The sequence below is a fragment of the Loxodonta africana genome, chromosome 1 (assembly GCF_030014295.1).
Source record: "Loxodonta africana isolate mLoxAfr1 chromosome 1, mLoxAfr1.hap2, whole genome shotgun sequence".
Lineage (NCBI taxonomy): Eukaryota > Metazoa > Chordata > Mammalia > Proboscidea > Elephantidae > Loxodonta > Loxodonta africana.
In genome coordinates, this window is record NC_087342.1 from 30901089 (window position 1) to 30927865 (window position 26777).

The window sequence follows — 26777 nt, forward strand, 5'->3', positions numbered from 1 at the left end:
AAAGATATATAATAACCATAAATTTTTTTGTTGTAGTTATATATATATATATATAACAAAACATTGCCACTTTAACCACTTTTACATGTATAATTCAGTGAGATTAGTTATGTTCACCATGTTGTGTAACCATCATCACTATTTCCAAATGCCATCAACTTCTATGCATCACATAACATAAAGGTCAAATACATAAAACAAAAACTAGGACTACCCAGAGAATGTGAGTAAAATATTTTTGAGCTTTAGCAGATTAACTGGACAAAAAAATAAACTATGATACAGAGGATTTAAATAATGCAGTCAAGAAGTTCATTTGTTAGATATACATACAAAGAGAGAATATGTACTTTTTAATGATCTGATACAGTTACAATTCAATAATTTATTCAGCCAGAAAGCAAGCTTTGTAAATCCCAAAAAGTTTTTATTTTGAAGGCCATGCTCTCTGATCATAAACCAAGAAACCGGAAATTAGCAATGAAAAGATAACAATAATAAAAACCCCTTATTCATGAATATTGACAAACACTCTCCTAAATAGTCTTTAGATCAAAGAGGAAATAAAAAGTGGAAGTATGAAGTATCTGGGAATTAATGAAGAGAAGAATACTTCATTCTAAAACCTATGGGATACAGCTAAAATTGTTCTCAGAATAAAATTTATAGACAGATGGAGAATACTTTGCTTGAAAATTCAGTTTAGAAAATAAGAAAAAGAATTAAAATGGAACAAGATAAATTAGGAGACTACTAAGATGAAATCAGTATAAGATAATGGAAAAAATTAATCAACAGGATCTGTTTTCAAAATATGCCTTTGAAAACACTTAGGAGAATTAAAACTTCACAAACAGGACACTCATTACATTGGACTGGAGGGTGAAAGGAGCCTCCCTTGTGACATCAGAGCTTTACCGCAGGCAGAGGTGATATTTTGAAACTATCAGGTACTGGCTAGTTAAGTTTCTACTACATGGCATGACAAAGGGCCAGAGATTGATGTAAAATGATTTATTGAGGCCAGTTAGTGGGCAGAGGAGGTGTGACTTGCTCTGCAGAAGGCATAAGGAGGACCTAGAACCACATGGGAGGGCTAAAGGAAGCCAACAGAATGCAGGAACAAGGGGAAATTGGAATTGTGTTGAGACTAATTGCTGCTGTGTGCCATCAAATCAATTTTGACTCATAGTGACCCACAAAAAGGAGCCCTGGTGGCGCAGTGGTTAAAGTGGTTGACTGCTAACTGAAAGGTCGGCAGTTCAAAACCACCAGCCGCTCCATGGGAGAAAGATGGGGCAGTTGGCTCCTGTGAGATTTACAGCCTTGAAAATGCTACAAGGTCGCTATGAGTTGGAATCCACTTGACAGCGGTGGGTTTGGTTTGCTTTGGGGGACACTATATAAAGTAGAACTGCCCCATAGGGTTTCCTAGGCTGTAGTCTTTAGAGAGAGGATTGCCAGGTCTTTTGTCCTACACAGCAGCTGCTGGGTTCCAACTGCTGACCTTTTGGTTAGCAGCCAAGAGCTTAACTGTTGCACCACCAGAGCTCTTTGAGACTAATTAGTGGGGCTGAATTGGGATACATGGAATGCAACAGGGATTTTGATCATTTTTGGAAACGCTGGTGGCATAGTGGTTAAGTGCTACAGCTGCTAACGAAAAGGTCAGCAGTTCGAATCCACCAGGCACTCCTTGGAAACTCTGGGGCAGTTCTACTCTGTCCTATAGTATAGGGTCACTATGAGTCGGAATCGACTCAAGGGCAATGGGTTTGGTTTTGGTTTTGGGGGGCTATGACACTTGGTACTGGAGAAGGGGTGACTCCACAAGAAGCTCTAGTAGCAGATAGACACCAAGCCTAAGTGTTCCAGAGGACGATGACAGTAATGATGGAGGAGGCCATGAAGAGCAGGTAGAGGCAGAAGAGCAGGGAGTCCATCACGTGGCTGAACTGCACCCCCAGGTCAACCAGGTGCTTCTTCTGGGCCTCAGCTCCCTGCTGGGCCCTTGCTGATTGAAGGCACCCATTTAACTCTGCCTCTCTAGGGCCAGGTATCTTCCCTGCCAACACCTCTGGTTCCTTCAGGCCTGTGGAGAAGGGCTGGGAAGGTCACCTGAGAGGAAGGGTGACAGGGAAGGAGGCAGGAGCAGAGGAGTGGAGGTAATTGAAGAGGGAGTGTGGGTGCTGACTTCCCTTACCAGGCAGGTGGGTGGGGGTGAGACCCTCCTGGGGTGCAGCAGGGCAGCACTTCCTGGGACTGGTGCAGTGCAACAGAAGGGAGCGGAGCCACTGAGGCATAGGTGGGGGCTGGGTGGTGGCCAGGTGTAGCAGGTAGGTGATGAAGATGGTCTCTAGGAGGCTGACCACCATCAGGGATAAACACAGGGCAAAGTAGACACCTGGAGGGAAGGCAGGGATGTGTGAGGGCCACAGATACTGCTGAGGACTTCTTTCCTCTCTTCCAATCCTACGCCGGCAGGCAGGGAGCCTCCTTTTCCCAGTATGTCCCCTTCCCTGAGCTAGTTCAGTCTGCCCTTCCCACACTTTGGTCTTCCCAAAGGTTGGAGGGGCCATACTGGTGAGGGGGGTGCCACTGGTGGGGAGTAAGTCATTCATCATAAGCAGGAAGACGTTGTAGCCCAGCAGAAGTGTTATCTTGAATGGGGCACGATTCCCACTCTCTGTGGGCAGGTAGAAGCTGAGGGCATCAATGGCAACCAGAAGGCCACTCGGCACCAGAAGGTTTATCATGTAAAGGCTGGGCCTGCGCCTGATGGCCACCTGGAGGGGGTGGGGGGAAGAATGAAAAGGATATGGGATTCTGAGGCTGCCAGGAACAGTAGTGACCATTTCTGTCTTTGCCTTCTCATTGGTCTGATTCCACTGTGGGGTCAGAAGCTGTGTGAGATGCAGCTTCATAATTTGATGTAGAACCTGCAGAGGGAGAATTAGGCCATAGCTGTGAGCTTTAGGAAGGAGAGTGAGGCTGAGCAGTCAAGAGAGAGGGTCTCATCTCAGAGAAGTTTCTGGCCTCAGGTAGAAGAGTGAGAAACCCTAAGACTTTGGTGGTGATTCTAAGCAAGGGTAGAAGCAAACAAGGACGGAAAAACAAGGGCGTCTGAGCTTACATAAAACATGATCTGATCATATATGTTGGTGCCCACAGACATCTTCAGGGTGGACTTGTTGATGCTGAGGAGCTCCCACTCCCCGTGGGTCTGGACGATATCCCGGGATGTGTCTGCTATTTCCCACACTTCCTTCTCCATGCCCAGCAACATGTTATCCACTGAAAGAGAAAACCATCCAAATCATTTTCCAAGGAGAGTTTCCTGGTGGCTCAACTGCCCTCTCCTTTTCTATCCTTTCCTTCAACAAATATTTATTGAATGTCTACCATGTGCCAGGGACTTTGCTAGGAGCTGGGGATAGTAATGAACAAGACAGACTTGGATTCTGCCTTTTAACCATCCATAGAGCCTTATCCTTTGCTTTTCTATGTCCCCGTGGTCACTATCTGCTCATAGTTTCTTTGTATTTCACTTTCTGTTGCTTCATTGGCTGCTCTCATTTATTCCATCCCCGAGACCTCGCTGCAACTCACCTGTGTACAGGAACGAGCTGAAGGTAAGTGTGCAGTTCTCCTTGTCAAAGGGAAGGTAGAAGATGTCCAGATTACAGATACTGGCCACCTGCATTGGTTTCTTACACTTGATGTGACCTTCGTTACTTACGTATGCTGTGAGGCCTTTTGGAGTCTTATCCACACTCATGCTGTAAAAGAGATGGGGTGGGAGGCAGGGGCTATGGCCTTCCTTACTGCTTTTCTTCTGTGGTCATTTGTCAGCCATCTGAGACCATTTATAGTGGCCACGATGGTAGATTGTGAACTCTAGTGGTAGCAGGCAATGGGGATTCCCTCTGGCTTTCCTCAGCCATTGATACCCACAACTCAACGATGAAAATATCTGGGAGCCACAGATTTTTTGTTGCCACACTGATCTTCATGATACCCTCACACCCCTCTGGGTTCCAGCTGATAAATGGGCTAGACCTAGAGCCCAGGTGGAGGAGAGAGGAGAGCTTGGTATCAATCAGGGTTATATTCTCCTACCCTTCGATTTCTTCTTAAAAAAGAAAAGTTAGAAAATATTTCAAACATATAGAAAAGTATATAAAATAATACAATAAACATCTGTGTATCTACCACCAAACTTTGTGAAGTTTTAATATTTTGATAAATTTGGTTCTGCTTTTTCCCAAGAAACAGCAATCACAGAGATAATTGAAGTTCCCTGTGTCTGTTTCTTCATAAACTTGGATTCCTTTGCTTTCCCACTTCGGTGGGAAATTATTGAGGAGCAGGGAAATCCTCTCCTTTTTACAGTCGGAATGAGATTCAGAGTTGAAAGATCAGTAACTCAGTCTCTGTGAGATATAATGGAAACCCTGGTGGTGTAGTGGTTAAGTGCTATGGCTGCTAACCAAAGGGTTGGCAGTTCAAATCTGCCAGGTGCTCCTTGGAAACTCTGTAGGGCAGTTCTACTCTGTCCTATAGGGTTGCTATGAGTCGGAACTGACTTGACGGCACTGGATTTTGGGTAGAGATATAATTTCCTTTCCATGAAATAAAGGTAGTAAAGGATAGTGGCTATGAAGCTGATTCTGACTCATGGCGACACCATGTGTGTCAGAGTAGAACTGTGCTCCATAGGGTTTTTAGTGGCTGCTTTTTCAAAAGTAGATCTCCAGGCTTTTCTTCAGGGTCACCTCTGGAGGGACTTGAATCTCCAGCCTCTCTGGTTGGCAGCCAAGCGTGTTAACCATGTGTACCACCCAGGGACTACAATAAGGGTAATACAAAAAAAAACCAAAAAACCAAGAACAAACCTGTTACTCTAGAGTTGATTGCAACTCATAGCAACCCTATAGGACAGAGTAGAACTGCCCCATAGGGTTTCCAAGGGGCAGCTGGTAGATTTGAACTTCTGACCTTTTGGTTAGCAGCAGAGCTCTTAACCACTGTGCCCACAGGGCCCCTATCGTGTATTAGTATCTAGTGAAGTCTTGACTGTCTTCCAGGCCCCTCTTACCGGCCTCTGTTGCAAGGAGACCTTGAACAAGCCCTCAGATTTCTTGAAGTCAAGAGATTAAGTGGTCTTCCTTTCCTTAGTGGGTGCTGGGTACCATCCTCTCTTGTTTCTTTGGTGACCAGCTCTCCTTCCAAGGATAGATTCCTTCTCTGGAAACTGTGTTTGAGAATTGTCCGACTCTGGGTGGGCTTGTCTAGTTTCAGGACACTTCCGAGTTTAATGGCTGCAATCTGTGGAGCCACAGCCAGAACAGGGGGACTCTGTGCACAGTAGATAAAGTTTGTACTTCCCAAACTTCACTGTGCATACAAAGTTGCATCTGGAGATCTTGTTGAAATGTAGGTCTGGCTTCAGTAGGTAGGGTGGCCAACTCTTTTTGGCTTGCCTGAGATTTATTTGGTTTTAGAATTTTAAGTCCTATGTTTTGAGAGGAGCCCTGGTGGTGCAGTGGTTAAGCGTTTGCTCAGCAGTTCGAATCCACCAGCCCATCCTTGGAAACCCTATGGGGCAGTTCTATTCTGTCCTGTAGGGTCGCTATGAGTCGGAATTGTGGCAACAGGTTTGTACCCTGAGAAATCTGTCAGTCCCAGGCATACTGGGACAGCTGGTCACCCTAGATGGCACCCGGGACCCAGTGTTTATCTGATAAGCTCCCAGGTGGTACAGTCAGTCAGCGCTGCGGTCTGGGAGCCGTACTTTGAGAGCAAGGTTAGGTGATTATTACCAACCTTCCCCTGCTTCCCGCCTGTCTTAGCTATCCAGTGCTGCTATAACAGAAATACGGCAATTCGGTGGCTTTAAAAAACAGGAATTTATTTTCTCACAGTTTAGTAGGCTGGAAGCCTGAATTCAGGTTGCTAGCTCTAGGCGAAGGCTTTCTTTTTCTGTTAGATCTGGAGGAAAGTGCTTCCCTCTTGGAGCTTCTGCTCCTGGGCAATCTTCATGTGCCTTGACATCTCTCTTCCCCCGTCTCTGCTCACTTGCTTTTTTAACCTTTTATACAGGCAGTTCCCAGATTATGAACAAGTTCCATTCCCTAAGTCTGTCTTTAAATTGAATTTATATATAAGTCGGCACAGTTAGGCATGGTTTGTATCTAACGTCTGTTGGTCAAATGTTTGTCTTAGTGTATCGTGTACAGTGTACCTTTCTATGCATAAAAAACATTAAAGAAACACTTCCAGATACACTAAAACATCTTTAACATAATAATACACTAATATAGTAATAGTAATAATGTTTTGATGCTCATTGCAAAGTAGTGCCCATTTGTTATTACAAATCACTGTATGTACCACAAGTTTTTAAAATAATAGGCTTTACGGGTGTTGTATGTAAGCCTAACCGCATGTAACTGGGGCAGTTATAACTAATTACTGGAATATTTTTATAAAAAATAATAAATTTCTGCTGAGACACTCCACAAAAACTTCCTAGACAGTCATTTTGGTGTCACCCCCTCTGAGAGTGACACCCAGTGTGGTCCCCACCCTCCCTAGTGACCCTACTGGTTGAGATCTATGTTATAGCCACAAATATAGTCAGTTTTAGGGAATATCCCATGTGGGTCAGAAAAGATTGTGTATATCCCTGGGTACTAAATTTGATATATTTATTAGATCAAGCTTTTTAATTATGCTTTAAAAAATCAGTGTGTATTTACTCTTATTCTATCTGATTTTTGAAAGTAGCATATTGAAACCTCTCACCATGTCTGTAGATTTTTCAATGTATTTCAGACCTATGTTGTCAGGTACACAGAAGGTCATGCTTATTCTGTCTTTGTTTAAAATCCTTCCTGACTCTAGATGAAGGGGGAGAATAAGCAGTGTTCTCCATACCATTTCTAGCCACAGGAAGGACGACATGAGCTGAAGATGTTCTTCCTGTCAAAAGAATTTCCCGTTGCCAGCACGTTGCCAGGAAGAGGTCTGTCCACCCTACCTACTTTGGTTTACCAACCCACAAGGTATATCAAAGTGATGCTGTGGTCAAATAAAAAGGCAATACTATAGGTCAAGGATAAAAGTTTGATCAGAGCAGATGTGTTAGGCTATGGGCAGGAGAGTGCTGGATTAACGTAGTGCTTCAGAACATTGGCTCTGTGTTGGAATCAATTGGGAAGCTTAAAATACCAATGCCCTCCATCCAGTCAAAACCTCTGGGGATATGCTGCCACGGGTAAGAAGAGAATCACTGGGTGAGAAGGAAAGAAATTCTCTTTCACGTGTTGTTACCCTTCACCCTGCTGAACTAGAGAGAGCTTCTTTGAGAGCCCCAATGCTACCCAGCAATGGTGGAGGAAACCGGAGTGGGGTTGAGGCTTTGTGGGGTTGCCTTGTCAGGGGCTGGGAAAAGTTAAGGACAACAAGCAGGGGCCAGAGGGGTGGGTGCTCACCACGTCCAGGTTGGCAGACAGGGTGAAGGAGATGTTGACTCGGGTGGGGATGCTGAAGTTGGTGGCTGGACGGAAGGCTTCTCTGCCAAATACTGAATCCAGAACAGTGGAATCTATCCCCTGCTGGCCAAACCGGGAGCAACTGATGGTGAAAGTATCGCCTCTTCCTGTAGCAGACAGAGTGTGTGAAATGAGGGAGAGAACTCCCGTGTTCTTTATATGAGAGGGGTCCCGGCGCAGAAGCCTGGGTAGCCCATGATAATAGTCATAAAACAAAAACAAACAAAACCAATTGCGATTGAGTTGATTGAGTTGATTCTGACTCATGGAGACCTCATGTGTTTCAGCATAGGACTGCATTCCATAGGGTTTTCAATGACTGTGATCTTTCAGAAGTGATCACCAGGCTTTTCTTCCAACACACTTCTGGGTGGACTTGAGTGCTTAACCATTTTTGCCACCCAGGAACTCTCTGATAATTATGATAGCTAGCATTTATTGAGCACTTACTATGTGCCAACTATATTCTCAGCCCTTTAAATCAATCACCTCATTTAATCCTGTCAAAGCCCTATCAGATAGGCACTATTTTTAGCCTCATGTAATAAATACGTAAAAAGAGGTGCAATAGGTTAGTTAACTTCCCAAGGTCACATAGATAATAAGAGGCAGAAACTGGGCTTGGATATAATGCTGCTTCCTTATACACTCCAGGGATACATGGAGAATGGGGAGGGGGCCGCTGAGAGGTGTCCAGATTCTGGGCTCTTCCTGGCAAGGATGATGGGCTGGGCTGGAAGGCAAATGATTGAAGCTAGTGTGGTCAGCTGAGTTAGGGTGTCTGCCTCCTCTCCAATGTTTCTGTCTCCACACAAAGCCAGTGTGGGCTACACAAAGCCTGCCCAAATCTGTATGCAAATGGAGCCCTGGGGCTGTGATAGCCTTTAGATAGGATTATAGTCCAGAGCCCCAGAGAAAATACCTATTTCAACCTTAATTACCCCAACCTCCCTTCTCCCTACTTTGCTGATCAACCCTGTTATCAGCCTTCTGGTGTGACCCTTCTGAGGTGTGGCCTTCCCCCTTCTTTATAAAGATTCCCGTTTTCTACTGGCACAGATTTGTTGGAGGAGCAATAACCTGAAATGAGAGAGGTGGCTGATGACCCCTTTGCCAAGGACATGGAGCCTTATCCATTCCCAAAGTCACAGTGCTTTCTGGGCAAGTCTTTGAATCATCCTCTGAGCAAAGAATAGTCATTCATCAGTCATAGTCTGTGAGGGCTCAGAGGTGAATTTGTAATGTTTTCTACTGCCCAGAACTGGTGTGGGCCCTGGTGGGTCAGTGGCTAAAAGCTCTCAGCTGCTAACTGAAAACGCACCAGCTGCTGTGCAGATGAAAGATGTGGCAGTCTGCTTCTGTAAAGATTAGGGCCCTGGTGGCACGGTGATTAACAGCCTGGCTGCTAACCAAAAGGTCGGCAGTTCAAGTAGTACCAGCTGCTCCTTGGAAACCCTATGGGGCAGTTCTACTCTGTCCTATAGGGTCATATGAGTCGGAATCGACTCAACAGCAGTGGATTTTGGTTTAGACTCCCACTCACAGCCATCAAGTTGATTCTGACTCATAGCGACCCCATAGGGTTTCCAAGGCTGTAAATCGCTATGGACAGACTGCCACATCTTTCTCCTGTGGAGCTGCTGGTGGTTTTAAACCACTCAGCTTTTGGTTAACAGTTGAGCACATTAACCACTGCGCCACCAGGGCTCCTTTGATTTACACCAGGTGTACATTTGTGCCCGTTCCCTGAGCTGGGCTCTAAAGCCACCTCTGGTTCAGTCCTCTCCTGTGCGCCCTTAGGTTTAAGGGGGGAGGGATGACATTTATTGGCAACAATTTTTTTTTTTTTATCAAATGCCAGGCACTGTGCTACATGCTTTGTCTCACTGAATTCTCACAGCCCTGCCAGGTGAGGAAACAGGAGCTGAGAGAAGTCAGGCAACTCACCCAAGGTTACACAACTAGCAAAGTGAGAGACCTAGATTCAAACCCTGGTCTGTCTGGCTCCAAATCCCGTGTTCTTTCCACTCTACCAGATTACCTTCATTCCAACTCTCACTCCGCTCCCCTCTGGCATCTACCGGACCTAGATCACTTTGATGCATAGGTGGAAGGAGAAGTTATGGATAAAGTAGGTGGCACTTTCCTTAACAATAGGGTGGATTTTACACTCTACTTTGGTGAGTAGCGTCTGGGGTCTTAAAAGCCTGTGAGCGGCCATCTAGGATACTCCACTGGTCTCGACCCTTCGGGAGCAAGGAAGAATGAAGAAAACTAAAGACACAAGGGAAAGACTAGTCCAAAGGACTAATGGATCACATCTACCATGGCCTCCACCAGACTGAATCCAGAACAACTAGATGGTGCCTGGCTACCACCACTGACTGCTCTGGCAGGGATCACAATAGAGGGTCCTGGACAGAGCTGGAAAAAAAATGTAGAACAAAATTTTAACTCAAAAAGAAAGACCAGACTTGCTGGCCTGACAAGAGACTGGAGAAACCCTGAGAGTACGGCTCCGGATACCCTTTCAGCTCAGTAATGAGGCCAGTCCTGAGGTTCACCCTTTAGCCAAAGATTGAATAGGCCCATGGAACAAAACAAGACTAAAGGGGCGCACCAGCCCTGGGGCAGGGACTGGAAGGCAGGAGGGAACAGGAAAGCTGGTAATAGGGAACCGGGGGTTGAGAAGGGAGAGTGTTGACATGTCATGGGGTTGTTAACCAATGTCATACAACAATGTGTACACTAACTGTTTGATAAGAAACTAGTTTGTTTTGTGAACCTTCACCTAAAGTTCAATAAAAAAAAAAAAAAAAGGGTGAATTTCATACCGTAGATAGAGAGTTACACCTATGGATAGAAAGATGGATGGACATAGAGTAATAACTAAATGGAAGAGAACAAACACAATTATAGTAACATAGTTTTAGAAAATTCTAATTATGTCCATTTTAGGTAATCTCCAGGAGGCCTGGTGGTGCAGTGGTTAAGCACTCAGCTGCTAAGCAAAGGGTCAGGAGTTCGAACCCACCAGCTCCTCTCAGGGAGAAAGATGTGGCAGCCCGCTTCGGTAAAGATTTACAGTCTTGGAAACCCTATAGTGTTGCTATGAGTTGGAATGACTCAATGGCAGTGGGTGTGGTTTGGTTTTGGGTTAGATAATCTCTAGGAGTTGGAGATCTGAAAGAAGAGAGGCTTTTTCCTTCTTCCCCTGTTGTTGCCCATTTCTTACCTTGAAGCAGAAGACTGAGAATGAGGTAGAAGGGGAATTTCTTCCTGTGGAACCAGCTTCCTTCCATCTTCTTTGTCTAAGTTCTTCTCTGAGCATATATCAGGACCCAAAACCCCCCAGGTTAAAGCACAGACCACACCTAGAGTTTAACTTTGAATACTGGTGCATTGGCTGACCACTGACATTTGTAACCTTCCCGGAAAGAGTGTCCTGCGTGGCCACAGTGTACTCTTGCTTTGTTCTTGCCCATGTCTGAGGTTCAGTTTGCTTTTAAGACTTTATCTTTGAGTTATAAAAAGAGCAGATTAGACACAGAGAGAAGCAAGCAGAAATAGGGGCAAGATAGATGCCACATGGAGATCTCCAAGGAATAGAGGGGCGCTAGGCTAGAGAAGATAAAAAAAGGGACCCCCCTCCCCCAGAGGACAGACAGAGATCCTTCCCCTAGAGCCAGTGCCCTGAATTTGTAATTTTAGGCTCTTAAACTATGAGAGGGTAGATTTCTGTTTGTTAAAAGACACCCACTTGTACTTTTGTTACGGTAGCACTAGGAAACAGCAGAGGGGGCTCGTGTCCCACTGCTCATTTGGGACCCTGGGAGGAGACTGCCAGGGCTGGTGGCCCCATACTGACAGGTGGAAGCTGCTGCAGACTAGAAACCGCAGTGCAGAGTGGTTAGGCAGAGAGAGGGCCCAAGTTAGGGCTCCTGTACCTCATGTGGGCCCCGTGAGCTGTGGAAGGGCCCCAGAAATGCCTCTGTGCCTAAGTGAAGTGTGGAAGAACATGCACTGAGAGCCCACAGCTCTCCATGGGCCAGTAGAGCACAGATGGAGGCCTTGAATGAGACTCTGAAGGGCCTGCAGCAGGCGCAACTGGTGAAGTGAGACGAAGCCAGGAGGGAAAACTCTGTCAGAGCCGAGAGTCACAGAATTTACTAGTGGCAGGCTTCAGCAGCACTTGCCAACACAGCACCCAGTGACCAAGAGACAAGGAATGTCGCCACAGAGACGAGAATTCAAAAACTTATAAGGATCTGCAGGTGCTGATAGGAGGCCCCTTCTTCACTGCCACAAGGTCACAAAAGCCCCCCATACCACTTTGAGGATCTAATGAAAGTTAAGACCCTTCATCCAGCGAGAAAAACCTGTACGGGCACCAGATTTTGCATACAATCTCCACAGGTTTAGAGGCCACAGACTGTAGCTTCAGAACCTCTTCTTAGACTTAGTTAAGGAGCCATATCAAAAAGGAGGACTGGTTTGCTTTGGGTCCAGTGAACCAGTGATCACTATATTCTGCTCTATTTATAAAAAATCTGTTTGAAGTTCCATTTAAGAGTTTTGCTCAGGATCCAATAGAATGTAGAAATTATCAAACAATATCATTAATATCACATGCAAGTAAAATTTTGCTAAAGATAATTCAAAAATGGTTGTAGCAGTACATTGACAGGGAACTGCCAGAAGTTCAAGTTGGATTCAGAAGAGGACGTGGAACCAGGGATATCATTGTTGATCTCAGATAGATCCTCGCTGAAAGCAGGAAATACTAAAAAGATGTTTACCTGTGTTGTATTGACTATGTAAAGGTATTCGACTGTGTGAATCATAACAAATTATGGACAACATTGCCATGAATGGGAATTCCAGAGCACTTAATTGTGCTCATGAGGAACCTGTACATAGACCAAGTGGCAGTCATTCGAACAAAACAAGGGGATACTATGTGGTTTAAAATCAGGAAATATATGTTTCAGGGTTGTATCTTTTCACCATACTTATTCAATCTGTATACTGAGCAAATAATCCAAGAAGCTGGACTGTATGAAGAACGGGGCATCAGGCTTGGAGGAAGACTCATTAACAACCTGCATTATGCTGATGACCCAACCTTACTTGCTGAAAACAAAGAGGACTTGAAACACTTATTGATGAAGATCAAAGACTGCAGCCTTCAGTATGGATTGCACCTCAACGTAGAGAAAACAAAAATCCTCACAACTGGATCAATAAACAATATCATGATAAACGGAGAAAAGATCGAAGTCGTCAAGGATTTCATTTTTTGGATCCACAATCAACAGCCATGGAAGCAGCAGTCAAGAAATCGAGCAATGTATTGTATTGGACAAATTTGCTGCAAAAGATCTCTTTAAAGTGTTGAAAAGCAACGGTGTCACTTTGAGGATGGAAGTGCACCTGACCCAAGCCATGGTGTTTTCAATTACCTCATATGCATGTGAAAGTTGGACAGTAAAAAAGGAAGATGAAGAAGAATTGATGCCTTTGAATTATAGTATTAGTGAAGAATGTTGACTAGAGTCAGAGTGCTCCTTAGAAACAAGAATGGCAGGACTTAGTCTCAGGTACTTTGGACATTCTATCAGAAGGGACCAGTCCCTGGAGAAGGACATCATGCTTGGTAAAGTAGAAGGCCAGGGAAAAAGAGGACGACCCTCAGTGAGATGGATTGACACAGTGGCTGCAACAATGGGCTTAAATATAGCAACAATTGTGAGGATGGCACAGGACCGGGCAGTGTTTCCTTCTGTTGTACACAGGGTCACTATGAGTTGGAGCAGACTCCATGGCACCTAACAACAACTCTAGGTTATTGTCATAATTAAATAAGATAATCTTCTGAAGCACTTAGGACAGAGCTTGACACAAAGTAAGCAATCAATAAATGTTAGCTGTAGAAAAAAATTTTGTGTTTCAAGGGAAAACTATTCATTATCTGTAGTATACCCTTCAGGGCTATCAGATTCTAGCCCTGCTTATTGTCTTTGAGCTATTTCACAATCCGTTGAAAGTTGTGGGTAACTGATAAAAAAAAAACTGATAGGTATGTAAATTCTGTCTGGTGTGGTAGAGATTTAAGTAGCTTCCTCTCACCCCTGGAAAATGCAGTTTTGTCTTCATTTGCAATTCTTCTCTGCATTTCTTTATTCCCTATGAACTTTTTTCTTTTCTCTGACTTTTCCTTTTAACTAGTCATAACATTTGACTGCTATTCTCATATCATGAGTAAAATCTTTAATACATCCTTATTTCATATCTTTATGCAAGTCATCTTTTAAAATAGATATTAGTGTTATATTCCTCGAGCTCAGTTTCACCTCTCCAACTTCTCTATCCCCTTCTCCATACACACACCTATCCGCCATAACCACAACCTAGTGTGATGGGAAAAAATTCGTTTCCCCTCTTGACATCTGGGACAAGTTGGAATTCTTAAAAGTACTTTACTAAGAAAAATTGGAAAATAAGTTTTAAGATAGGAAAAAAACAAGATTGTATAAAGCATGGGTTTCTTGTCATGAGAGAAGCAAATGCTGGTCACAGAATACACTGAACGGTATAACTTCTAGGTAGAAAGACCAAAGAACCTTTGCCTTCTTAGTTTGGGGAATGCCACATCCTGAGGACCCTTAGAGTACTCAGGTGAATCTCCTTCCCTCACTCCACTGACCTCCCCCCTTGTAGGGTTGAATAAGTCTGTTAAACCTGTTGCTGTCTAGTCAATTGTGACTCATAGTGACCCTACAGGGCAGAATAGAACTGCCACATAAGGTTTCGAAGGAGCACCTGGTAGATTTGAACTGCCCATCTTTTGGTTAGCAGCCAAGCTCTTAACTGCTGTGCCAAATGGAACACTATTTAGGTCTCATTAACATAGCAATGGGCTCTGTGCACTAGTAGATAGATAAGTAGCTGCGTCTGACTCATGGCGACCTTATGTACAACAGAACAAAACTTTGCCCAGTCCTCAAAGTGATTGTGCACCACCCTAACAATTGCCGGCATGTTTGAGTCCATTGTTAAGGATGTTGTGCCCATCCATCTCACTGAGGATCTCTCTCATCCTCGTTGGGCCTCCAATTCACCAAACACTATGTCCTCCTCCAGGGATTGTTCCCTTCTGATGACATGTCCAAAGCAAGTGAGTCAGACAATGTTCTATTGTGATCCACAAGGTTTTTACTGGCTAATTTTCAGAAGTAGATGGTGAGGACTTTCTTCCTAGTCTGTCTTAGTCTAGAAGTTTCATTGAAACCTGTTCCCCATGGGTGACCCTGCTGGTATTTGAAATGTTGGTGGCATAGCTTCCAGCATCACAGCAACATGCAAGCCACAGTATGACAAATTGACAGATGGGTTAATTAGGACAACCTATCTCCCAGCTCCCCCACTCCCAGAAATGGTGAGATGGAGGAATATTGCCTTCACTGAGGTCAGCTTCTGACTTTGAATTCATGAATGATCAAGTGGCCTTTACAAATTCCAACTCCCCCGTGGGCACACTGGTTTATTATTTTCCTTTTAATCCCAACTGGAATAATTAGTGGTCACGTTACCCTATTTTCTCCTATGTTATTGGGGTCTTTAGTTAGGAAACCAAATACCGTTTTTCTGAATGTTTTTTGAAATCTGCTTTCCTAATGCATGTTGTCCATGTTTGATTCTGCCAAGTTTTATATTGATTTTGAATGTTTGAAAGCTACAAAGTGAGGGTAATAAAAGTCTCTGATGTCCAGAATGTCTCTGAAGTCCAGAGCTGATCAGTCACCGACAGCCAGGTCATTTTGTCCTCCTGTTGAACATAAACAATTTTACGAAATACCTGCCTCGGACATCAATACCCTGAGGCCATGATAAAATGAGACAAAACAAGTCGCTGCATAATTTTGTGGAAGCACAGACAAAAACAAGGTCACTATGCAATCTGCAAAATACCAAACCTTCCCCTCTTGCTAAATGAATGACAGCTACTTCTTTATCTAATCATCAAATAGACCCTATTTCTTACAGGATTCAGACTAGCACTAACTCCCACTTTCTTAGGCCTTCCCTAAATCACTCAACCAAAGCCCAGCTCCTATAATAGGTTGTTTCTAACCCTCTGTTACTGAGACATAACATAGTTTTGCATGCTGTGTGTTCTCCCTCGCTGCAATGAGTAACAAAGCCAGCTTGTATGACTACAGGTGTGTTCCTGGTAGTCTTTGGCTGAAAAACATTGGCAAATGAAATGGTCACTTTCCCCCAATTTCCTGTCATGGCCGCATCACCAACTAGTGCCGTCTTCTTTGTTGGTCTGCAGTAAGTCCAAACAATTTGAGCATCAAAATAAATACTGATAATAATGGATTGTAACCCTTTGAGTAAAATAGGAATCCACGAATCTGTACTGATATATATGAGCAAATGAATGAATAAAACAGAAGGGAAAGCTCTATCTTACCTTGGAATGCCTATGATAAATGCAGAAGGAAGAGTGGAATTAGAAAATCACCATTTTGTAAAGATCATAGACCACCACTCGTCTGTTTGTCATACTGTAGTGGCTTATGTATTACAGTGATGCCGGAAGCTGTGCTACCAATGTTTCAGAGACCGGCAGAGTCCCCCATGGGGGACAGGTTTCAGGGAAACTCCCAGACTAAGACAGACTTGGAAGGAAGTCCTGGCGATCTACTCCTGAAAATTAGCCAATGGAAACTTTGTGAATCACAGCAGAACGTTGTCCAACTCACGTGGTTTGGGTACGTCCATTGCCAGGCGAGGCATCGCGTTTGGTGAGGTGGAGGGCCAGCGAGGGTGAGGGAGACCCTCGGTGAGATGGATTGGCAGAGTAGCCGCAGTGATAGACTTGAGCATGCTGACAGTTGTGAGGATGATGCCGGACAAGGCAATGTTCGTCCTGCTATGCATAAGATCACCATGAGTAAGAGTTAACCTGACAGCAGCCAACAACACAACAAAGATCATAGAATAATTGATTCAAAGATTGTAGAATAATCAATGCCCAAAGCATCAAAAGATGCTAAATCTAGTAGACCAAAGCTCAATGAGGAACAGGATAATTACAAAGTCTCAAAGTATCTCTCCACGAAATACTTACTAATTAATAAATATGCCATACTTACTAATTACCTTCACAGTGGTGAAACCTAACAGGCATCATTTTAACCAAGTGATAACAGTTAACATCAATAGTAAAGGGACAGATGGACATTGGGCAGTTCCTGTTGTCCTAGGGTAAAATCACCACAGAGCTGTAGTAAAGCAACAGCCTTGGAAACCCTGTGGGGCAGTTCTGCTCTGCCCTAGAGGATCCCTATGAGCCAGAATTGACTTGATGGCAATGGGTTTAGTTTTGGAAGAAGCCCTGGTGGCAAAGTGGTTAAAGCAATTGGCTGCTGATTGAAAGGCTGGAGTTTGGCACGCACCAGCCACTCTGTGGGGAAAAAGATGTGGCAGTCTGCAAAAAAACAAAACAGTAAAGCAAAAAGAAAGATTTTATTCAGCATATGTTCAAAGAGGCGAAAGTGGGAAATGGACAAGCCCGAGGAATGTTACAGAATCATCAGTATATATTGCCATTAAACCAAACCAAAACCAAACCCAGTGCCATCAAGTTGATTCCGACATAGTGACCCTATAGGATAGAGTAGAACTGCCCCACAGAGTTTCCAAGCAGTGCCTGGCAGATTTGAACTGCTGACCCTTTGGTTAGCAGCCGTAGCACTTAACAACTACACCACCAGGGTTTCCATATTGGCATTACAAATGGGTAAAATCATTGAAAGCTTCACCTTTTCACAGACTGCTAAATCACCATGAGTCTACGTTTTAAATTGTCTTTCTTAATAATTGTTGGTACAAATTTCAGTCTTCATGGGTCCAACAAATCTTGCTATTCACTAAATAGTAACAGAAAGAGGTAAGAGTGGAAAATAGGTGAGTCTTTTGTGCTTTATCTTAGTATTAGTTTATGTAAAAGTTTATCTAAAAGATGTTTTCCAAGATTACTTTAGCTATTGTTTCTATACCTCAGGGCCCAACTGATGTGTCCTTGTGAGTGAGTCCGGCTCCAGCTGGGTCACGTTCTTTATACTCAAGGACGGAATAATGACTCCAATTTTAACTCCTAAGTCACCATGATGTACCAAGAAGATCCAGCATCATTTGTGGGGTATTCCTTCCAAAAGTGCATAAATCATGAGTAACAACTGACAGATCCAAATTGAGGGACAGCCTACAAAATAACTGGCCTGTACTCTTAAAAAATGCCAGGGTCATGAAAGACGAGAAAAAACTGAAGATATGCAACAACCAAATGCTTCATGATGACTGGACTGGATCCTGAACCTCTAAGAGACATTACTGGGACAGTGGGCAAAATTTGAGTAAGGTCTGTAGATTGTTGTTGTCAGGTACTGTCGAATCGGTTGTGACTCATAGTGACCCTAGGAACAGCAGAATGAAACACTGCCTGGTCCTGTGCCATCCTCACAGTTGTTGCTATGTTTAAACCCGTTGTTGCAGCCACTGTGTCAATCCATCTCGTTGAGGGCCTTCCTTTTTTTCGCTGATCCTCTAGCTTACCAAGCCCGATGTCCTTCTCCAGGGACTGATCCCTCCTGATAACATGCCCAAAGATTGCAAGACAAAGTCCCACCATCCTTACTTCTAAGAAGCATTCTGGCTGTACTTCTTCCCCCACGTGTCTGTCAGTTTGTCGTACTCTGGGGACTTGCGTGTTGCTGTGATACTGGAAGCTCTGCCACCAGTCACCCATGGTGGACTGATTTCATCTGAGGTTCCAGACTAAGGCAGACTGGGAAGAAGGACCTTTTGGTATACTTCTGAAAAAATTTAGCTGGTGAAAACCTTGTGAATAGCAGTGGAACATTGTAGATTAGATGGTAACTTTCTGATTTCGATTGTTGTTCTCTGGTTATACAGGAGAGTGTCCTCGTTTTCAGGAAATATACACTGAATATTAAGGGTTAATATGTCATCAGTTCTGCAATTTAATCTCAAATTATTTGGAAATACAGTTGGGAAAGCTGGTGAAGAACACAGGGGAGCTCTTGTCCAATTTTTCCTACTTTTATGTACATTTTAAAACATTAAAAAAAAGAAAGTAAGCAAGAAGAAGAGAAAGAAGGAAGGAAGGGAGGAAGAAAAAAGAGGTTTAGAGGCTTTGTACGTGTTCTCTCTCACCTTTGCTAGAATTCTTATGGGGCACTGGCCTTCCAGGAGAGGACAGTAGAACTCTGGTTGTGTGGTTGGAGCCTTTGGCTGTGATTTCAGTTCTTAAGATTTTTTAACCTTTCGTGCCCAGTGGTACGTATAGCGACCGTGAACTTTTTCAGCCTCTGGGGTTTATTGGGAAGCTGCTGTACCACTGACAGTGTGTGCTGCCACAAGGCAGGGACCTTAATGACTGTTTGAAACTGAAGAAATGGGCATGTGCCTCAGATTACTGTTGTTACAGGGTATCGTATGAAGTGTCTGAATTTTTGGCAAGAAAAATAGAAATTTTGAAAATTTTTATTTGATACACATATACCAATAGACCCCAGTGAGGACTCGGGGGTGTAGTTAGTGGTACTTCATATGAACCATTAAACACTTAGGGTAGGCTTGTGGGAGAGCGCAAGAAAAAAATTCATACTATCTACGAAAAATTCGAACACAATGATCCAACATGCTTCCATTTATGAAAACACATGATGTCAACAAAAAGTTCAAAGCAGAAAATAATTGGGTCACCAAAGGGTCAATGTTAACTCAGTTGCATTTTGACTTTAATTTGAATCTAGTATCTACTAGGCCAGTGGTTTTCAACTGGGGATTCACATCATTTACTTATATGGCTTCATTAATATTTACTCATGACTTACTAAATCTCCTTGTGAAATGTTTTACTATTTTTTTTATTATTTTAAAAATTGTACAAGTAACACTTTAAAGTTGCCTTCTTATAAAATATAGGAGCAGTACAGAAATATATGTTGTTGTTAGGTGCAATTGAGTCGATTTTGACTCATAGTGACCCCATGTGACAGACTAGAACTGCCCTATAGGGTTTTCTAGGCTGTAATTTTTTTTTTTTTAATTATACTGTAGATGAAGGTTTACAGAACAAACTAGCTTCTCATTAAACAATTAGTACACACATTGTTTTGTGACATGGTTACCAACCACACAACGTGTCAACACTCACTCCTTCTCCACCTTGTGTTCCCTCTTATCAGCTTTCCTGTCCCCTCCTGCCTTCTAGTCCTTGCCCCTGGGCTGGTATGCCTTTAGTCTTGTATTGTTTTATGGACATGTCCAATCATTGGCTGAAGGGTGAACCTCAGGAGTGACTTTATTATTGAGTTAAAGAGTGTCCAGGGGCCATACTCTCAGGGTTTCTCCAGTTTTTGCCAGGCCAGTAAGTCTGGTTTGTTTTTTGTTTTTGTTGTTGTTGAGTTAGAATTTTGTTCTACATTTTTCTCCAGCCCTGTCTGGAACCCTCTATTGTGATCCCTGTCAGAGCAGTCAGTGGTGGTAGGTGGGCACCATTTAGTTGTGCTGGACTCAGTCTGGTGGAGGCTGTGGTAGTTGTGGTCCATTAGTTCTTTGGACTAATCTTTCCCTTACATCTTTGGTTTTCTTCATTCTCCCTTGCTCTAGATGGGGCAAGATCAGTGGAGTATCTTAAATAGCCTCTCACAGGCTTTTAAGACCCCAGATGAGAAGCTCTCATTTAAGTATGATGGTATGCTGTGTGTCCAGCAGCTGCACCTGCCAGCCGACCAGCAGCAGTTATTGGCTACCCAGCCCTGTGTTAACACCTTGCAGAGAGTGATGCAGGGCTGCTCTTATCCACTGCACTCCTCCACCCCACAGGTCCATGGGAAATAGTTGAAGGCTCAGAACCACTGTCTCAGGTAAAATGTCTGAATCTCCATTTCCTATCAGGGAGCCCCAAGCTGGTAAAAGTTTCATATAGTTAGAGATGGTCGAAGCTGACCTGAAGCTGGGGTCATGTCAAAATCGATGAAGTTAGTGAGGCCCAGAGAGTCATCAGATGGTGGGGAGGGCTGGGACAGACACTGAGGAAAATTGAATACAAGAAGCCAGGGTTCAGACACCTGGGGAGATGGCAGTAGGGGAGCAGCAGAATGAAATTACATGAGCAGGAGGGAAGTGATGGGCAAGGAGAATTTTGTGACGGGATTATCTCTTTTTTTTTTTGTTACTGCTTAGCAGCTTTGTCAAGATACAATTTGCATACCATAAAATTCACCCATTTAAAATATACAATTCAATGGCTTTGAGTGTAGTCACAGATATGTGCAAACATTACCTCAGTCAATTTTAGAACATTTTCATCACCCTAAAAAGAACTGGAAATCCTGGCAGTGTAGTGGTTAAGTGCTACTGCTACTAACCAAAAGGTCGGCAGTTCAAATCTACCAGGTGCTCTTTGGAAGCCCTGTGGAGCAGTTCTACTCTGTCCTTTAGGGTTGCTATGAGTCAGAATGGACTCGATGGCAATGGGTTGGTTGGGTTGTTAAAAAGAACTCTGCTATACCCTTAGCTATTACTCCCCTACCCTCTTACCCCCTCAGCCCTAAGCAACCACCAGTGTACTTTGTATAGATTTCCCTATTCCGGACTTCCATATGAATGGAATAATATAGTGTGTGGTCTTTGGTGACTGGCTTCTTTCACTCAGCATAATGTTTTTAAGGTTCATCCAGGTTGTAGCATGTATCAGGACTCCATTCCTTTTTATGATGGTATTGTACAGATAGACCATGTTTTGTCTAACAGTTCATCTGTTGATGAACATTTGGGTTGTTTCCACTTTTTGGCTCTGATTAAGAGTGGTGCTATGAACATTTATGTACAAGTTTTTGTGTGGACATATGCTTTCATTTCTCTTGGGTAGATACCTAGGAATGGAATTGCTGGATCATATGGTAACTCTGTGTTTAATCTTTTGAGGGGCTGCTGAACTGTTTTCCAAAGTGGCTGCACCATTTTATATCCCATGGTGTAGTTATTTCTGAGAAATTATTTTATGAAATTATCTAGACACTGCCACCTGAGGACCACGAGGCCGAGTGCGTTGTGATTCTACCTAGATATCACCATTGCAACTACTGCTGGAGAAACACCTGCATCCCATGAGGCTGAATCTGCTGTGATTCTGCCTCAACGTCTTTCATCCCAGGGGTGTATTGTGACCAGTCAATCCCAGCAAGCCTCTTGTTCCATTCCTCCATTTGTTCAAATACTAGTCATTCTTCAAAGCCCTAGCCAAACACCACCTCCTCCTCCACAGAAAACTCTCCTACCATCAATGGTTCCAACCCTGGCTGCATATCAATCTCATGAAGAGCTTTCAAATATACCAAAGCTGGGTCCCACACCAAAGACTCCAATTGAATTGGAGTGAGCCCTGGGCATTAGTTATTATTTTAGAAGCTCCTCTGATGATTCTAATAATGAGCAACCAGGCTTGAGAACCATTGCTTCAGCTAGAAGCAGCCTTTGCTCCCTGAACTTTATTGCAGTTTCTTTTATGGCATTCAATAAAACTTTAAAAACATGGCTCTATGTTTAATTGAAATTATTTAATAAACATATTTTATTTCTCCAGCTGGGCCATAAGCTCTTGTAGCTTGTGTTGGATTCATCCTCAAGCCTCCCACAGTGCTTAGCCAATGTCATTTGTACAAGCTATCTATAACCTTTGACGATGGCACTGGGTTTCTGGGGTATCTATCACCTGCCTCAGTAGGCATTGGTATTTAAATGTATACCTAAGAAAAAACTAAAAAAAGCTATATGACCTTAGGCAAGTCACCCAACCACCGAGTCTCTTGTGAAACACTGTTTTACAACAGACTCCACCTCCCAGGTGAGCTGGGGAATAACCATCAGGACCAGCCCCTCAGGCAGTTGTAAGGAGCCCTTCCCTGGCCGCCCTACCAAAACTTGCAACCCCATCCCCCAATTCCCTATTTCCCTCTTCCTCCACTTTTTTTTTTCCACTTTGTCTTTTCTCCTTGGCACTTAGCACATTCTGTGTCCCTGGGTGGTGCAAATTCAAGAGTTATCTTGAATGGGGCACCTTATTGTCAGTCTCTCCATCCCCATTAGAATATAAGTTTCTGGAGGGTAGAGATTCTTGTCAGTTTGGTTCACCGCTATGTTCTCAGCTCCCAGAACAGTGTCCTGCACATGTAGATGCTCAATAATTATACTTAAAAGAATAAATAAATATGCTAAAAAACTTGTTGCCTTGGAGTCGCTTCTAACTCATAGCAACCCTAGAGAAGAGAATAGAACTGCCCCCTAAGGCTTTCAAGGAGCAGCTGGTGGATTTGAACCACTGACCTCTTGGTTAGCAGCCAAACACTTAACCACTGTGCCACCAGGGCCCCAAATAAATATGTTAGCCTATTAAAAAGGAAAAGGTTTATTTTCTTCCCTCTACACCAGTAATATGAACAGTTACTTTTTGAGTTAATGTTTGTAATAATTCATTATAAAGTCTTCCTTTTCCAGCAAAAAATTATATTTTTTAAGTAACTGTGTGTATTCTAAATTAATTTTGGAGCTATAGTCTTATTTCTGGGATACTTGGCAGTGGCTCTATTGAGTACAGGGAAGGCTGGAGCAGGGGGTCATGGGTGTATTTGGGGCTGTGTATGCATGTTGGCGCAAAGGACCAGGTTCACAGGAGGTCAAATGGGGCCAAGAGAAACTGAACCGCAGGGGTGCTCTTGCACAATTAGAACTCCTAAGTGTTCCAGAGGATGATGATCATGATGGTGGATGAGGCCAGGAAGAGCAGGTAGAGGCGGAAGAGCAGGGTGCCCATCATGTGGCTGAACTGCACCTGCAAGTCAACTAGCTGGGCCCTTGTCAATCCCGAGCCCCCAGTGAGCTCTGTCTCTTTGAGTCGCAGCTGCTTCCCTACCAATTTCCCTGGCTCCTTCAGGCCTGTGGAGAGGGCAGAGACTTAGCTGCGAAGTGGCAAGGAGACGAGATTGGAGAAGTAGGGATTTGGGGAGATGGGCTGGGCGTAAAGAGTGTGGGCAGTGCTGACTTCCTTTACGAGGCAGGTGAGTGGACGTGAGGTCCCAGCCCCTGTTCTCTTTCCAGAGCTCAAAGGTGCAGCACTTCTTGGGCTGGTGTAGTGCAGCAGAAGGGAGTGGAGCCACTGAGGCAGGGTGGGGGCTAGGTGGTGGGCACGTGCAGCAGGTAGGTGATGAAGATGGTCTTCAGCAGGCTGACTACCATAAGGGACAGACACAGGGCAAAGAAGACACCTGGGGTGAGGGTAAGGCTCACACCTGAGTGAGGCAGGTCCAGAGGCACCACTGAGCCCCACTTTTGTCTGTTGCACACAGAGAGCCCTTTCTAAGAATGCCTTCTTCTCCCTTCTGCCTCAGCTGCCTCTCCAGTTCACCTGCCGCCCCTTCTGCCTCCTTTTTTTTCCCCCCCAACAGTGGGAAGGGGCATACTGATGAGTGGGGTGCCACTAGCAGGGAGTAGTTTATCCGTCATGAGCAGGAAGACATTGTAGCCTATGAGAAGAATAATCTTGAATGGGGTCCGAGTCTCATTCTGTCGGCAGGTAGAAGATGAGGGTGTCGATGGCTATCAGAAAACCACTGGGCACCAGAAAGTTTATGACATAGAGGATGGGCCTGTGCCTGATGGCCACCTGGTAAGGAGGAGAGAGCAGAGAACTAGGGGAAGCTAGGCCTGAAGGGAGACTGAGGGATGGTTCTGGTCCTTTCTTCCTTGTTGTCCTCACCCCACCAGGGTTTTTTTTCCAGGGCTGGGTGAGGAGCAGCTTTCATATAACTAAAAAGACTCCCCCATACCCACCAAAGAAAACCTAGGCCAGAGCTAGCAGACCCAGAAAGAGGAGGATGGTTTGGGAGACTCAGGAGGGAGGAAGCTCTGAGGGCTATGGCACTCATGGTCTTTCTGGTCTTGGGGCAAGAAGCCAGAGGCTCTGGTCCGGGACTCAGGAGGATCTGGAGAAGGAAATGTGGGAGGGTATATGGTCATGCAAAAACCTCTGAGCTCACATAGAACACGATCTGGTCAAAAAGGCTGGAGCCCATGGACATCTTCGGGGTGGCCTTGTTGATGCCCTGGAGGACCCAATCCCCTTGTGTGTAGACAATGTCATGTAAAGTGTCTGCTATCTCCCACATTTCCTTTTCCATGCCCAGCAACATCTTGTCCACTGCAGGGGTGACAGACATTCAGTCAACACATGCTGTCCGCTGCAGGGAAGATAGACATTCATTTAACACATGTCATTTACTGCAGGGGAGACAGACATTCATTCAATACAAGTCGTTCACTGCAGGAAAGCTATTCATTCAACATGTTGTCCACTGAAGGGTACACAGATGTTCATTCAACACGTCGTCCCCCGCAGGGGCACAGACATTCAGTCAACACACATCTACTGAATATTTACTTTGTGCAGGACTTAGAGCAACCTGATTGGAAAGCTACCTTTTTTCTAATTGCTCGATAAAATGATTTCCTTGCTACTTGATTGCCTCCTTTCTATTCTGTGCTTCCTCAGAAAGCCTTACTCCCTACTCAGCTCAGCTCCCTCTTACTACCATTCACGCACTCTAGCGAGCAAATACCTCACTGTTCATTTTTATATATTTTTTAAAAAATGACTTTGCCTATGTGTGCTTTTTTGCTGCCCCACTGGTTGATCTCGTTTGCCCTATCCCAAAACCCCACTGCAACTCACCTATGTAGAAGAAAGAGCTAAAGGTAAGTGTGCAGTTCTGCTGGTCAAAGGAAAATAGAAGATGTCCAAGCTATAGGTGCTGGTCACCCCCACTGGTTTGTTGGATATGATGCAACCATCACGGGTCACGTATGTAGAGAGGCCTTCTGGGGTTATGATCCACATCCATGCTAAGTGGCAAAAGGGGAGGGAGGCAAGTACTCTGGATTTCACATCAGTTTGGGTTTTTCCTCTTAAGTCAGGGCTTCCCAATTTTGCTCATGATGGCAACTCTGCCATTTTCTCTGGCCACCATTTCCAATCCCTAGGGGAGAAGTTGGCCAGCTGTGATCTTAATCCTCTCTGCAGTGTTAATTGGTCCCACAGGTTGGGTCTGCTCTGCACTGCCCCTGGCCTGTGCTTTGCAGATGGGGCCTCCCTCCAGCTTTCCCCAGCCCTGATACCCATGTTTCCACAATGAAGATGTCTGGGAGCCATAGGTTCTCAGCTGTCACATTGAGTTTACTGACGTTACCACATTCCTCTGGGTCCCAGCTGATGAATGGGTTATCCCAGATCAAGAGCACAGGGCAGGGAGGGATGAGTGATGGCTGAAACTTGGAGCTAGTTTGCGTCAGCATCTTCTGCCCTTCCATTCCCTTGAAAATATTTATGTATGTATGCATTTTTATAAATGTATATACTACACATATATGATACAACTTTAACCATTCCAGAAAAGTATAGCATAAAAAGTGATATTCTTCCTAAAAATCAAACACCTATGCTCATCCAAAGACTTCATCAAAAGAGTGAAAAGACTACCTACAGACTGGGAAAAAGTTTTTAGCTATGACATTTCTGATCAGCGCCTGATCTCTAAAATCTACATGACACTGCAAAAACTCAACTGCAAACAGACAAATAACCCAATTAAAAAATGGGCAAAAGATATGAATAGACACTTCACTAAAGAAGACATTCAGGTAGCTAACAGATATATGAGGAAATGTTCATGATCATTAGCCATTAGAGAAGTGCAGATCAAAACTACAATGAGATTTCATCTCACTCCAACAAGGCTGGCATTAATCCAAAAAACACAAAACAATAAATATTGGAGAGGCTGTGGAGAGATTGGAACACTTCTCTACTGCTGGTGGGAATGTCAAATGGTACAACCACTTTGGAAATCGATTTGGCACTTCCTTAAAAAGCTAGAAATAGAACTACCATATGATCCAGCAACCCCACTCCTTGTAATATATCCTAGAGAAATAAGAGCCTTTACACAAACAGATATATGCACACCCATGTTTATTGAAGCACTGTTTACAATAGCAAAAACATGGAAGCAACCAAGGTGCCCATCAACAGATGAATGGATAAATAAATTATGGTATAGTCACACAATG

At 44.0% G+C, this 26777-nt stretch overlaps 1 protein-coding gene and 1 long non-coding RNA gene across 2 annotated transcripts in view; one reads left to right on the forward strand and one right to left on the reverse strand.

Moving 5' to 3' along the window:
• LOC111751424 (uncharacterized) overlaps window positions 1-26777 on the forward strand; it is an 84724-nt gene that overhangs the window by 18163 nt on the left and 39784 nt on the right. The gene's annotated exons all lie outside the window — the stretch shown is intronic.
• Window positions 1725-10858, reverse strand: LOC100661070 (5-hydroxytryptamine receptor 3E-like). Its single transcript, XM_064279386.1, has 9 exons — window positions 10792-10858; window positions 7497-7663; window positions 6926-6984; window positions 3955-4059; window positions 3610-3779; window positions 3134-3294; window positions 2582-2786; window positions 2204-2404; window positions 1725-2092 (listed from the first exon to the last, which is right to left on the reverse strand). The coding sequence occupies exons 1-9, from the start codon at window positions 10856-10858 to the stop codon at window positions 1863-1865; spliced, it is 1365 nt and encodes a 454-aa protein (XP_064135456.1). The 3' UTR covers window positions 1725-1862.